Genomic DNA, 16,047 nt, shown 5'->3' with positions numbered 1-16,047 from the left:
GTCGAAATGGTAATTGATTGTCCTATGAGCTTGACTGCTGGAAACTCTTAAATCGATCTCGAGAGAGTTTAAACCTATACAGGTAAACGTAAATACATTTCTGTATATACATTATGATCAGATGATTTTACCTTTTAATAGTCGAACCGGGGGCATGTTTTCTGTCCGAATCGACCTCGTTGTGACAAACAAACAATTAAGAACTGACCACTGGGCGGTGCTACCTGAGAAAAATGTACACAGAAAAATGCCGTATTTTTAATAGATTTTAATTTACAAAGATGAGGTATTTGTAGTTAAAAACTTGTATCTATTGTGTTACTAGTTGTATATTTCTCTTTTCAGCATATGGGCATTAGATAATTTGAATGACTTAGGAATAAGTAGTGATCTCTTTATATATCTAACGAGGTTACCCCGTTGGGTAATGCATACACGAAATACTTTTCAGTCAATGGAAAGACCCATATCGTTTTAAATAAGTGTTATCGCTTGTCCTTAATTTCTTGACAATATGAAATTTGAAATCTGATAAACTATAGGTCCCTTGAAGTAAAACATGTTTTGGAGAGTTTCTAATGTTATGCATCGAATAATCAAGATTTGCATATTTGAAATTTAATTGTAAAAACTATTTTTGTTGTTACCATAGATCGAAACGTTTACCATTGACACTTGTTTTCAATTTAAAACAAAAATGCGTTCCAGCTTTTACCAAACGTTGAAACTAAGTACTTTCAGTTTCAACCGGTGAGAACGTTTCATGTAAGGCCTGAATTATCCATGACACCGTAATATATTCGCTCTACATATACTTGTGCGACGAAAATAAACCCAGCTAAAATATGGTGAGTGTTGAACTTCTTGTATTATAATTTTTGTGCCAGTTTTAAAGCGTATTATCTAAAAAGTATTGCCTGTAAGAAATATTAAGTATATATATATTTTGTAAAAAGTATATCACATACGCAACATTTTAACAATCTGATGCTTCAACAATCAGTTGTACGGTGTCCATATATTTAATTACCTGAGCAAATCATTGAAATATATTCTGCCACTGAAATTAGGCAATGCATTATCTAGTAATCCGATGCTAGCGTAAATTATCACGGAAACTTAAACAACGTCCCATGTGTCATATTTTGTTTACAGGCAAATCTAAGCGAAACGGAAGTCAGACGTAAGTAATAGATTTTAAACATGTTTAATTAATCATTTCATGAATAATTCAAATGCATGCTACATGTACCATTTTTACCCGGAAATCGCGTCACTATCTGAAGTTGTCATTTTAGACAAGTGCTAACCTTTGTGTATGATTCTGCTCGACGTAGAAGAAAGATGTTATTGTCATAAACGATCCCTCATTTCTTCCTGTCAGCGAATATTTTAATCTCTGAGCAAATATTGGTATATGTCACGGTCGTTAAGTGGTATTCAAATAGATGTATAGGTTAGCCTTGTTATCAATTGATATTCGATCACGTACACATATTATGTTTACTCTAAAACATCGATGTTTGCTCGAGGTCTTAAGTTAATTGGCTGCAAGTACTTTTGAAATACACAGAATACAAGACACACGCATGTACGAAATACACACAATACAAAAAAAGAGAAACACATAAATCATAATATCAAATACATATGAAATACGAATTGCGTTAATGCAAAATACGATTTACTCTGAAAAAAAATAAAAAAAATATAAAAAAGAAATTACGACGACAGAAAAATGGCAATATGTCATGGTGAAAGGGTAAAAAATATTGCGTTTCTTTTTCTTCTTCTTGTTCCTGACAAATATTCTCAGAACTGTTCCCACCCCAATAAGCTTTATACATGTATAATAAAAGAAAATGTTGACGATTTTCTTAACAGCAACCGTTACTCAGTTTTTATTATTTATCTCAGGTAGCAGTGAACAGTAGCGTACGGTGGCCATCGGTAATATTTTTGTACAATGAATAACCCATGTAATATTACATGTATCAAAGTTTAAAAAAAAAATCAGCACTAAAATTGGCATATGCATGATCAAGTGGACTATGTGGGCTTCACATTAAAAAAAAATCGAATTTGGTTTGAGACTACATTTTTGGCCGTTTACAAATCTGTGTCTACACAACAAAAGCTAGCTTTTCATGTAGTCTTTTTTGTAAATATTGTGAAAAATCCAGTTGAACGACCTATGCTAAAACGTGAGTAGTTCTGTAACCGAGTAGGCAGGTTTTAAGAAAAATAATTACTACTTGTTTGGGACAAATTTTGGGTTAGAAAAAATGTTTTTTGGCATTTTTTGGTATTTTTTGAAGTGGTTATCATGGTTTTCATAAGTCCCAAATCTTGGAAAATCACTTTTTGAAAAAATAATCATTCTTCTATTTATTTTTTATTCAAAATGTAGTTTATAAATACAAATATATATATGTAGGTGTGTTGTGCAGGATAAATCCGCTACCCATGTTTATCTGAGACATGCCCTTTATTTTTAGGATCGAGACATTTCTACTGTACTCTGATACCTCAAAGCCTGCAAATAACTGCAAGTAGCGTATAGTGTTCTCCTGGTAGTATATCAAACTAACCCTAGCATTCTTGTCTTCTATTATTCGAAGACTTAGTGATTTAGGGTTATTTTCTGGTGTGTATCTTTACCATGTATTTAAAAATAAGATGTCGTTTCTATGTTTCTTACAAATACATGTATCTATGATGTAAAATGTATGATAAGCGATAATAGGTGAATTATGGTAAAATATAATGAACAAATGTTGAATGAAATATATGACGAAGGCAAAGACATTTATCTACTTCAAAGAAAAACTAAGATGTTGATCTTAAGTGTTAAATTTGCGACTAGACAAAGAGACGAAAAATTGATAAAATTAAACAAATGTTTTGTTTCTAATACAGAGGCCTTTGAATATTTCGACAAGGACCAAAGTGATTCTATAACTCATGCCGAGTTAGGGGACGCTCTGAGGCTGGCGGGGATGAATCCGACTGATGACGATATCCAAGACCTGCTTAAGGAGGCAGACAAGGATGGTATGACTATTTTATGCAGTGTTTTAGCCCTCATTACAACCCTTATTATTACCAGATGCTCACAGTAATATGAACTATGTCTATCTTTGAGTTCCCTCCCTTTGGTCTGCATCTGCGGAAAGAGAATTTTACCTCTGAGCTGGACTGATAACATACGAATATATTACTTTACTTCTGAGCTAGCCTTATAGAAGACGACTGGTTTTCCTTTTTTCCAGGATTGCGTAGCAGTCAACTGAGTTGATTACCTACTTTTAAACTGACTTCATGTAAAGGGTACCACTATATTAGTTTTAATAACAACGCAGGGGCTCCATCCTGAGTTGTTTTTCGACTTGTAGTATTCTGCCTTTCTTTACAGAAGATGGAGCCACCAAAAAATAACTTGCTCCTGCCTTAGAGTGTCCCCCGTACCCTGTAACATTTTACTTGAGCATTGAAACCGTTTCTGATGATTCGTAGATATCAACATTAATAAACTATTTACTTTTTTAATATAAAGTTTCTTTTTCCAAACATTCAAATTTTTAACAAATGTATTTCTGTTAACTGCATGGCAACATGTGGCCTTGCTATGTTTATAAAACAATTCTTTTGAAAAGGACATACATAAATATTTGACATTGGTAAGATCATAGTTAAATTTAGTTGTTCCCTTTACTTTAACAAAATGATATTGGGAAATTGTTTGTTCCCACAACACTGTGTGAAAAGAACAATGCATCAACCGATAGTGGCCTGATTAACATTAGTTGGTAAAATCATCGTCATAAACGTCACAATAGTTAAAACGCGATAAAAGAACGATCACAGTATCTTGTTTTTGTACGTATATTCATACTTGGGTTCTGACTCGTATTGTATTTCAGGCAGCGGTAAAATCGAATTTTCTGAATTCGCCAAACTTATGAAAGGGCTAGAAAACATTGACTGTAAAGAAGAGCTCCGGAAAGCATTTAATCATTTCGATATCAACGGAGACGGCTGTATATCTGCTGAAGAACTACAAAAACGATTGGATTATAGCATAGATGATGCGGAAGAAATCATAAAGGCGGCTGATTTAGATGATGATGGCTTTATCAATTTGGAAGGTATGTTTTTCTTTTGGAAAGAAAATAATAAGGTATGCATGGAAATGTGATACCAAGTTAAGAATGGAGTTAGGTCTGCGCGAAAACGGTTCTACCATTGGAGGGTGAACATTTCCCGAAAGTTTAAAGATTAAGAGTACATTTTCTTTAATTCTGATTAAATCATACAAATTGATCTTTTCTTATTCAATTTTCAAACTGCTAGATATGTATTCTTCTCTGAACCCAAAATTAAGTTCAAGTGTATAATAGAATATGACTTTGAGCTTTTGAAGGTTTTAAACAGTTGAACACGATAAATACTTGATTTTAATCAACACCGTTATATTTTATTTGCAGAGTTCATCACCATGTTGTCTGTGTAGGCACACGTGTTCGACTAACATGAACATGATTGTGGATCGCAGGCCTGAATATTGTGCAAAACGTTACCATATCACTAATATTTGCAAAACAACATTAGTGGCTATCGGATTACCTTCCTTTAACGCATAGCAAAACTATAATTAACTTCTTAGACTAAATATTGGAATGTAATAGACAACAGAACTGAATGTACATCCGCATAGTAATGTTAGCAGACTGATCAGGATGTGTTGGCATGGTTTGCTTTACGGCATCAACTAACCATCCGGTTATATGGAGTTGTGTGTATGTACTACGAAGTTCATGTTTTTGGATTTTTTTGGTTTTGTTTTCTTCCATTACCAAACATAGGTCATAAAATAGTCAGAGTAAAGAGATACACTATCAAAACAAATACCAATAGAAAACCAAAATGTGAACAAAACCGTATTTCGATCTCAATATCGATACGAAAAGGGAAAACTATTAACAATGGCCAGACAGTACTTGAAAGAGTACAATGGGATTAGTACCGTCTTTTGTTTCCTCGATGACACCTCCCAGGTAAATCTAGGTTAAATCAAAAAATAGGAAATGTCACGTCTTCAAATTTAGAATCGGGATAGCGCCAACGAAGCAAACATGAAATAATGAGCATAATCGAACCTTCGACCTTCAGATTGCACAAGAAAAAGACAGAAATAGAAAACTGAAAGATGATAAGTAATTAAAGCAACGAGAACTGTTCTTCAATTTCGGTCTTTTAAATATACCGTAAACAATATGACATAGCCCTGCAGGCGGATCAACATAACCATCTTATAATCTGATATATTAATAAAGGGCACACAACTTAGCGACATTCCAGTTATGATTATAACTTAAAACAAATAGATACCAAAAATTCCTCTTCGACAGCTTAATATCATGGCATTTATCTGCAGTTTTGCTAAATAATAAAGAAATTAAGTTGATAGGTTCCATATTACTGCCTCCCTTGCTTCTAACGATGATTAACTATTCCAGGGTCGGTTCTAAATGTCTTGTTTGTAATAAACATGTTGTCGGGGTTTACTACTGGAGAAGCATTAGTCTACACTACGACATTTTACGGTCATCATTGATCTGATGTCCTCGTGTCTTTGTGTCAACAATGAATAAATACATGAAAACGGGGCTTAGGTAATTTGTGACGTACATATGGCCTGGAGGATTTCCACCGGAAATGTATATTAAATGAACACGCAACTTCAATCTCGTAACATATATAAGGATTATATTTATAGAGTATGTATTGTTTAAAAAGTGTATATATATTTATCAACCTGTGTATTTATATGGAAATCTATATATTTTACTTTCGTTATATAGTAATAAATGGTAGAAAATATGCAACAATTTGACACGTTGCAGTTAAACACACTTAGGGACATTTCTATCTTACACCCCGTTTCACGTGCGAGACATCACGAAATCGGAACATTCCGATGCTGCTATGCAAAAATATAGACACCTTTTTGGCGGTGTTTAGTCTAATTCTAATTTCATTTCAAAGTGCACAGCAAAAGGAAATCCTCCCTCGGACTTTTCAAATGGTTGCAGAACCTTCGAGTTTTATTAAAGTTTAAAACCTCTGGTTTCTTACACTCCTTGGCATGACAGAATCTTTTAATTTTCCTGCACATTTGTATTTTATATTTAAATAAAATACAAGATATACACCAATGGCACTTAGTCGTGATTGTATGTTGTAATGCTATTAAAATGGTACTTTTATTGTTTATGAAAAACGAAAAAAGTAAAAATATGTAAATAAAATGATATCTTGTTAAATAAATTGTTGAATTGTTCTTATTCATAAGTTTTTAATAAAGACATTTTTAATTAGTTGACCGTCCTATATGTTATTTAATGTATATATCTCGATTAATGAGATGTGCGATATTTGTTTTTGAAGTAAATTATGGGGTATTTATCTTTCTTTTCTATAATGGTGCGTGACCGCCTCGGGATAAACATTTTCCACATTTTGTCATAACAGCCACTTGACAGGTATACACACTGTACACACACGTTAGGATAAACCTACCTGTGGTGACTGTGCTCTAAAACCGTGTATGCGTGTATATGTCACTTGCGCCATTTCTGTTTACAACACAACTACGCTCCAATTGCCCCTCTTAAAACTCACCGGATGTAAAGTTCATCTCAGTGTGTATCAGTGTGGGCGTAGTTAGGAAGAGCAACCCGGTGAAACTATACATCATTGATCGAGGAAACATGGTGAGTTGTTTTGAATCTATGCATCGTTATTGCGCGATTATTCTACTCATTCTCCGTAGGATATTATCGTATGTTTACTAAGCCTATATTTACGAGAGAGTTGATACATTTGAACTTATTCCCATTCGTGCTATAGACTCCTAACGAGATTCGTGGGAACACTTGAGTGGTAAGTATACAGCATTTAAACCTATCTTTGTACAAGTGTACGTATGTGTGTACCGGTAAAAGGGAAACGCCTCGGGCCTATGTAGTACACTATATATCATAGTGACAATGTATGTCTTGTTTTCTCCTACACGCATTCATAACCCTACTTTTTATTACAGGTGGACAAACTATCAGAAGAACAAATATCAGGTAAAGAAAGACATCATTGATATAAGTGTATACCTATGTGTAATATCTGAAGCACTGAAACATATTTGATAGTGCGGATACATTAATTGATGCTAGTGACGCAGATATGTATGTGCCCGATATGTCAACATGATATCAGTGACACGAATACTCAGGTGTGATTTTTAAAGCAACAAAACATAGGGAGAAGTGCGGAGGAGTTGAATAGCATCACATGTTATGTTACGTCTGTAGAACTACATGTAAGATATGATATTTTGGATGAAATATTAAAACACAGCTGAAAGTGCTGAAAATCTAGTTGACATCTCAGTGACACACACGTGTGTACTGTCTGAAGAGCTAAGACATATATGTGACAAGGTAGACATATTAATCTTTATGTACACGTTTGTAATGTCTGAACCACTATGTATGTGACAAACTAATCGATATCAGTAAAACATAGGTTTAGTATCGAAAATATCAATTAAGACATATGTCACAATACAGACGGTTTAATTGATAGTAGTAATACACACTTGTATGTAAGGTGTGACCATTAATATATAAGACATAGCTGTCTATACAGACAAATTAATTGAGTGCCGTGAAACATGCATATGTGTGATGTCGGAAGCATTAAAACATAGCTCACAATGAAGAACAATTGATTGATATCATTGACACATACATCTAGGTAATGTCTGAACATCATTCAGCCTTGGGTGACTGTGGGGACTGATTGATTGATATAGGTGACACATACATATTTGTGATATCATGACTGAAGCACTAAGACACAGCTGACAGTGCTGGACTGGTGTGCAATACGTTTCCTTAACCTCTTAATTTAGTTGATGAATATAGATGTTAAGTATAAGATCTATACAATATCATTATTATTGAGTGAAATACGTTTTAAGTATCGCTTACACCTGTCCCCTGTGAACACGTACATACCAGTATTGAAACAAGAATAAAAACAGCTGACACAGGTATACATGTATATCTTATCAAACCGCCGCGTCATTATGGTGCATCGTCATTTTAGAAATAAAAATGAGTTTCATTTGAACATCAATATTGTATAATATTATCAACGGAGTACCCGGAGAAAACCCACATGGTCGGGCAGGTGACCCCAACCTTTTTTTCACGTCCGATCGGGGATTCGAACCCCGGCCGCTTTGGTGAAAGGCAAGTGCGCTATCCACTGCATCATCCGACCACCATAACACTTGTCCATAGTCTACTTCAATCTGGTTTTCTTAAATCCTTGTGCTCTGAGTTTGTCGCAATCTGTTGCAGAACTTATGATTATATTGAAATTCCAAGCATGCATATATGTTTATATTTTAGAAACCCCAGTATTGATAGGTTACAATAAAATGACAATTAGACCAGAAATATTAAATACAGTACTGATTAATTACAGTTTAATCAATCAAGTACATGTTTGTTTTTTCTGAAAACATTTGAATACTGCATTCAATCATGCTCGATCGACCAACTTAAGAAAGATAAACCCAAGACACGTGCATGGGAATGCACCTTTAATATTTCGTGGTACTGTATAGCATGCAAAAATGTGTTAGACTTTTGGTATAAGCTAAACCGGTATAAAGGGACCACCTCCAATAGGAGACATGTTTATAAACATACCATTTACGGTCTGTGGATACACGTTTGACCATAGTTTACGTAGCTACTATACTTCCAACAGATAGCATCGAAAAATAAAACAAATTCGTGGCTGTGCATTTATGACATAGACAGTGTAATAGTATTAATCAGTGCATCATTTTTTTTTATTTTTTTTTTCGTCAATAACACGTCAGAGAGATAAACAAATGCCATTCATACAAGACAGTTTAACAGCAGATATTGCACATTAAAGTATATATTGTGTAAGATATTATGCAAACACCGAGATTGAAAAATACTCGAACCACATCAATGTATGCCTGCTTATGTAACCCCAGTTCTTATTTATCTTTCAAATGAGTTACAGCTCTTGTGTACCTGTCAAATACGGCATCAATCGGCTGTCCTTCAAATGTGTTTGATATTGATTTTCGTTTGAAATGGACATAAAACCACAAAATGTCGATGTCACTAGCACATGTTTTTCGACGTTAAGGAAGAATATCTTCTCAAGCCGTACACTATTGCGCTTCTTAATCATTTAGCTTTTTCCAGTGGTATAATTAAACTATCGACCTGGCGTTGTAATTAAATTTCCTAGTGACTTCATTACATTGTGTATACCTATCTATATATAGCTACGCTATAGTATTTTATTTTGCTGTGCTGGCTTGGAGACAATAGCCATGCAAGATGCAAGTTTCCGGCGAAATGTGTTTGTGTCGTAGGGGGAGAGGGGGAGGGGTTGGGGCAAGATACTCCCAACAGATTGCTTCTGTTATTGGGGGTGGGATAGTCAAAGGGGAAATCATATATAAGATGAAACATCCTTTGCAATATACTCCCAATATATTGCTACTGTTATATATGGAAACTTTAAAAGGGATATTTGAGTAAATTGTTGATTGAGAAAAGTAAGAGTTTAACAAATGTATGGTATGTGTACAAATATATCAATATGAAAAATTAATTAATGTATATATTGTCAATGTCATCACACCTAACTGTGTGTAAAATGTTCAATCAATAATTTCCAGATGTTCCTTAAACAAATTATCGGTCGCTTATCGAAAAAATGGGATTTCTTCAAACAATAATTTTCTTGTTCCTTTATTTAAAACCAAACAACAAAAAACCAAACAAAAACCAATTTGTTGTACATGTATTATGCACTAACTTAAAGCATGGTTTTATCAACCTGAACGTAAAATCTAGATATTGACCTTAACAAAAGATCATTTTGTATTCTATCTTGTCATAAGAATAATTTTGAAAATTTACAATTAATAAATGCAATGGTCTTATTAAAAAGTATGAACGAAAAAAGAAACGTAAAGGATTCGTTTAGTTTCTTATTTAAAGCTCAAATTTAGTGCAACAGATTTTATTTTGAGATCTATAACTATATTATCTCCCTTCTGTGACTGCAGAGTACAGGGAGGCGTTCGGCCTGATAGACAAGGATGGAGACGGAACAATTTCCTCTAAAGAACTGGGGACGGTGGTGAGAGCTCTGGGACAGACCCCTACCGAGACAGAACTCACTGACATGATCAAACTCATCGACGCGGATGGTAATGGTTCATTGTACATTGTTTTTATCACTATCCGCTTTATTTAGCGATTATCAACGTGTGTTTCATTGCTGCTGCATAATATTTTCTACATTTAAAAAAAAAAAAATCTGTTCTCTTCTCTTTCGAAATATAAGTGGAATGCAATATGATCATATTTGGACAGAAGGCTGTACATTTATATTCACCATTGTATATTACTGATGTGGAAACATAAATATTACAATAAGATTTGAATCAGACAGGCAAGTAAAAATGAAAAAGTTTTATCGATTTTGTGTTGGGATTAATCCCTTTTGTGTACTTGTTGTGGTAAATTTTGTTTCCCGTGTTGATGCTATGGTATATTTTAGCAAGTGTGTCGACGCTGTAGTATGACCCTATTGTCCTTGCTTGTTGACGCTGTGGTATACTTGTGCAATAGTGTTAACGCTGTGGTATATTATGTCCTTGTGTGTTGACGATATGGTATAATTTGTCTTGCTTGTTGACGCTGTGGTATATTTAGTCCTTGCTTGTTGACGCTGTGGTATATTTTCTCCCTTCGTGCTGAGGCTGTGCGATCTTTGTCCTTGTTTGTGCTATGGTGTATTGTATGTCACATTGCAATATAAATAAACAAATAAGTACGATACTATCACAGGATCATGTCTGAAGTATGTTCGCAATGATAATTATGATATATTGATAACTCATCCCTTCTTCTATCTTTATAATACCGGTCATTAATTTTCATTTAAAGGCAACGGGACGATAGATTTCCCAGAGTTTCTCACTATGATGGTAAATAGAAACCAGAATTCGGCTACCTATGAGGATGAGATGCGTCAGGCATTCGCAGTGTTCGACAAAGATGGTGACGGTTTCATCACGGCGAAAGAACTTAGGCAGGTAATGACAAGTCTCGGAGAATCTCTGACAGACGACGAGGTGAATGCTATGATCGGTGAGGCGGACAGGAATGGAGACGGCCAGATAGACTATAAAGGTAAAGTTAATTAAAGTGTAACGCACAAACGTACTTATAGAAATGTGTAAACTACAAAAATGTTACATAAATATATCGACCACAATGAAACATTCAAATCAATGTATAAAAACAAAAGTAAAGCTATACTTTTGTATATATTGTATAAAGGTAAAGTTATGTAATTATATTTACAGCAACAAAATCATAATATCCATGCATAGGTCACAATGAATCATTCATAGTAATATATAACAAACAAATGTGAAGTTTTACCATTGTATAGATTACAAAGGTAAACACATATGAATGTTTATACTATGAAGTTATATTTAAGGATTAACTTGAATATATTTTTCATGTTATGGAGGTATAACACAAAAAACGGAGTGTACTCGAAATAAACCGCGAAGCGGTTTATGATGAGAGTACACTCCATGTTTTTGTGTTATAGCACCTTAACATGAAAAAGATATTCAAGTTAATCCTTATAATTTAATTTACTATACACAATCCCTGAGGAAATCCACTTTTATTGATGGACTCTTTTCTCTTAGAAATTATTGCGCCGCTGTATCAACCAATCAAAAGCGACGTTACAAATGGCGACGTCATTTTATACGTTATGGGATGATAACATAGATTTTTAAGCCAATTGAAATGCTTGTTACAAGCAAGATTAAATTATTAATGCATACAATACAAATGTGACATTTATCAATGCACAACTGTATAAACTGCATCTACAATGAGGAAGTTGTAAGTCATAATGTAACGGTAAAGTTATATCAATGATAAAATTATGTCAGCTATCAATCACTGTATGATATTTACGTATACTATTAATATTCAATGTAATATGCACAATCGTTTCAGTAAACTTTGAAATATGTGCACACGAAATGTATTCAACAGGTTGGTTTTAGGGACATTTAAATTTGTATTTTTAAAAACTAAAAAAGTGGTTACGATGTAAGATGAAACGATATTCGTTTCGTCAAACACATCTGTATATAATACAAATACCTTGCAATATATAAATATATGTTCATTTTTTGATGCGAGAACCAGTTCCAATACTGTCTCTTCAAAGAATTTGCAGAGTTAAATTATCCGGTCAGCACTATAACTGCTATTGACATAGTGTGTCATTCAATTTGTACATTATAAGTGACATTCTCGCGTGTATGTATTCATTATACGCATAATCAGCGAAAAGTTCACTGCGAGTAAATATCCATTTTTACAGTACATGATATTCAGAGAATTTGAAATTAAGCGAACACTTATATAAATGTCTGTCATTTTCTTTTGTTTATATTTCAGAATTTGTGAAGATGATCTTGAAGACGACGCACTAACCAACGATTTATATCAATGAAGACACGGAGGCGATATCCCTTGCCATGTATACACATTTTCTTGCACAATACCTCAGATGTATTATTTAAAATGTTTAAAACATATCTGTTACACGACGGCCATTTTGAATCCTTTATATGCATTTCGTGTCTACTTTAGAAAATGTTCACATTGATTTTGGTAAAAGCTTAAAAGAAGGAAATTCAAATCTTATCTTGCCAAACCAACCAGACCTAGTCTGGATGTTCCATTTCCATCCTGTGATCTGTTGTTAGGAGAACCAGCACACTCAGATGCGTGTTCTTCTCGTTATGGGTCCAAGTTTCAGTGACCGAACAACATGACTAGTACACAGCATTCAAAAACCAAATGAAACTCCCCTCTATACTTAAGGCGTTAGGTAACAAGTTAGGCGCTCTACTGGAGGCGTTAGGTAACAAGTTAGACGCTCTACTGGAGGCGTTAGGTAACAAGTTAGACGCTATACTGGAGGCGTTAGGTAACAAGTTAGACGCTATACTTGAGGCGTTAGGTAACAGGTTAGACGTGTATATCACAATATAAATAAATATATAAGTGCATATAGACATAATGAAATTTCAATACCTTTTTTGCAACCACCTTGTCTTGCCACAACTGGCTGGGGAACAACGATGGCTGGGTGTACGAGATTCGACTATTTAATGTCACAAGGATGGAAGCTGTTACAATCAGCAGGCAGTTATTCACAAGAGGACAGCGATTCTGTTAGACTTTTTTTATTTGTGTAGCTGGAGAGTCGATATAAAAAACAATCAAATATTTAAAAAAAACAATCATGAATAACTGTCTTCCTGTTAGAAGAGTCGTTTTATAGCGCATGCTTGTGGATATGAATTTGTTTGATTAAATGACAGATTTACATTACGTTAGGTGTCTGACTATTACCCAGTAGTGCCATAGCTTAACACATATCTCCATAAATTGTGGATACAAACACAAAATGATCAAACTCTATTCGTAAAAATTCATTACTTACTGATGGGCCTATGATGATAGTGTGTTATTGTTTGATTGGCCGATGCGAATATGCGTAATTAATAGCCTAACGTCCATTTAAACAAATGTTATTTACTGAAAGGTCTACTTAGGCTGATCTTTGCAAACGTGAGTTATTGTCTGGGAGACATATGCAAATATGCCTTTTTTGATAGGTCCTTGCAAATATGCATTAAACAGATAAATGTAGGCCAATGTACATAACCCTAGTACATGTATTATATTATATGCCAGCTGTCGATAAATAGACGAAATATATGTAATTCCATTCTCAAGATGTACACTGTTTCGAAATAAATACCATTCCACATCAGATTTGTATCCGTCAGTTAATTAGATACGTGAATATTAAAATAGGAACAAATTTCTATGTATGCATGACTAGTATGTGTTGACGCTATGATGTAATTTGTCCTTGTATGTTGGTTCTGTTGTAGATTTGTTCTTGTGTTTTACCACTGTGGTATATATTGTCACCAAGTGTTGGTGTTGTGGTATATTTTGTACGATTGTTGACGCTGTGGTGTATTATATCCATGTGTTTTCAGGCTGTGGTATATTTTGTATTGATATGTTGACCCTGTGATGTATTATGTCCTTGTGTGTTGACGCTGTGGTATATTTTGTACTGATATGTTGACCCTGTGGTGTATTATATCCTTGTGTTTTCACGCTGTGGTATATTTTGTACTGATATGTTGATCATGTGATGTAGTTTGTCCTTGTGTGTTGACGCTGTTGTAGATTTGTTCTTGTGGTATATATGGTCACCAAGTGTTGGTGTTGTGGTATATTGTGTACGATTGTTGACCCTGTGGTGTATTATATCCTTGTGTTTTCACGCTGTGGTATATTTTGTACTGATATGTTGATCATGTGATGTAGTTTGTCCTTGTGTGTTGACGCTGTTGTAGATTTGTTGTGTTAACTATGTGGTACATTTTGTCCCTCTGTAATGACGCTGTAGTAAATATTATACCTGTGTGTTGACGCTGTAGTAAATATTGCTCCTGTGTGTTGACATTGTGGTAAATTTTCACCTTGTTGTGTTAACTCTGTTGTACATTTTTTTCCTCTGTAATGACGCTGTAGTAAATACTGCTCCTGTGTGTTGACATTGTGGTAAATATTTTCCCTGTGTGTTGACGCTGTAGTAAATATTTTCCCTGTGGGTTGACATTATTGTAAGTTTTCGCCTTGTTGTGTTAACTCTGTGGTACATTTTGTCCCTCTATGTTGAAGTTGTGGTAAGTTTTGTCCCCGTATGTGACGCTGTAGTAAATATTGCCCATGTGTGTTGACGCTGTGAAGTATTTTGCCCCTATGTTATGACGCTGTCGATTATTTTGTCACTCTGTTTTAACGCTGTGAGTAATGGTGTCCTCTTGTGTTGACGTTGTAGTAAATGTTGTCCGTGTTTGTTGACGCTGTGGTATATCTGTCCGTGTTTGTTGACTCTGTGGTTTATCTGTCCCTGTTTGTTGACGCTGTGGTACATTATTGTATATCTATCCGTGTTTGTTGACGCTGTGGTATATCTGTCCGTGTTTGTTGACGCTGTGGTATATCTGTCCGTGTTTGTTGACGCTGTGGTATATCTGTCCGTGTTTGTTGACGCGTAGGTATATCTGTCCGTGTTTGTTGACGCTGTGGTATATCTGTCCGTGTTTGTTGACTCTGTGGCATATCTGTCCCTGTTTGTTGACGCTGTGGAATATCTGTCCGTGTTTGTTGACTCTGTGGTTTATCTGTCCCTGTTTGTTGACGCTGTGGAATATCTGTCCGTGTTTGTTGACTCTGTGGTTTATCTGTCCCTGTTTGTTGACGCTGTGGTACATTATTGTATATCTATTCCTGTTTGGTGACGCTGTGGTATATCTGTCCGAGTTTGTTGACGCTGTGGTATATCTGACCGGGTTTGTTGACGCTGTGGTATATTTGTCCCTGCTTGTTGACGCTGTGGTATATCTGCCCGTGTTTGTTGACGCTGTGGTATATTTGTCCCTGCTTGTTGACGCTGTGGTATATCTGTCCGCGTTTGTTGACGCTGTGTTATATCTGGCCGTGTTTGTTGACGCTGTGGTATAGCTGTCCGTGTTTGTTGACGCTGTGGAATATCTGTCCGTGTTTGTTGACTCTGTGGTTTATCTGTCCCTGTTTGTTGACGCTGTGGTACATTATTGTATATCTATTCCTGTTTGGTGACGCTGTGGTATATCTGTCCGTGTTTGTTGACGCTGTAGTATATTTGTCCCTGTTTGTTGACGCCGTGGTATATTTGTCCCTGTTTGTTGACGCTGTGGTATATCTGTCCGTGTTTGTTGACGCTGTGGTATATCTGTCC

At 35.0% G+C, this 16,047-nt stretch overlaps 2 protein-coding genes across 2 annotated transcripts in view; both read left to right on the top strand.

Moving 5' to 3' along the window:
- Nucleotides 1–16,047, top strand: part of LOC110440567 (calcium-binding protein LPS1-alpha-like) — a 59,525-nt gene that overhangs the window by 23,638 nt on the left and 19,840 nt on the right. The window contains exons 7-8 of the mRNA XM_021483710.1: nt 10,193–10,336; nt 11,079–11,227. Coding sequence (XP_021339385.1) covers nt 10,193–10,336; nt 11,079–11,227 — 293 coding nt within the window. The remainder of the gene's footprint in view (nt 1–10,192; nt 10,337–11,078; nt 11,228–16,047) is intronic.
- LOC110440566 (calmodulin-like) lies at nt 159–6,316 on the top strand. The gene is made up of 5 exons (XM_021483709.1): nt 159–848; nt 1,156–1,183; nt 2,920–3,054; nt 3,924–4,148; nt 4,488–6,316. The coding sequence occupies exons 1-5, from the start codon at nt 846–848 to the stop codon at nt 4,511–4,513; spliced, it is 417 nt and encodes a 138-aa protein (XP_021339384.1). The 5' UTR covers nt 159–845; the 3' UTR covers nt 4,514–6,316.

The sequence above is a fragment of the Mizuhopecten yessoensis genome, unplaced genomic scaffold (genome assembly GCF_002113885.1).
Source record: "Mizuhopecten yessoensis strain PY_sf001 unplaced genomic scaffold, ASM211388v2 scaffold11185, whole genome shotgun sequence".
Lineage (NCBI taxonomy): Eukaryota > Metazoa > Mollusca > Bivalvia > Pectinida > Pectinidae > Mizuhopecten > Mizuhopecten yessoensis.
The sequence above is the reverse complement of the archived record's forward strand: the minus strand, read 5'-3'. Positions and strand labels throughout refer to the sequence as shown.

Excerpts from the sequence above, each read along its gene's own strand:
- LOC110440566 (XM_021483709.1), top strand. Across the intron at positions 1,184-2,919 it reads AAGCGAAACGGAAGTCAGAC|AGGCCTTTGAATATTTCGAC; the intron begins GTAAGTAATAGA and ends TTTCTAATACAG. Across the intron at positions 4,149-4,487 it reads TGGCTTTATCAATTTGGAAG|AGTTCATCACCATGTTGTCT; the intron begins GTATGTTTTTCT and ends TTTTATTTGCAG.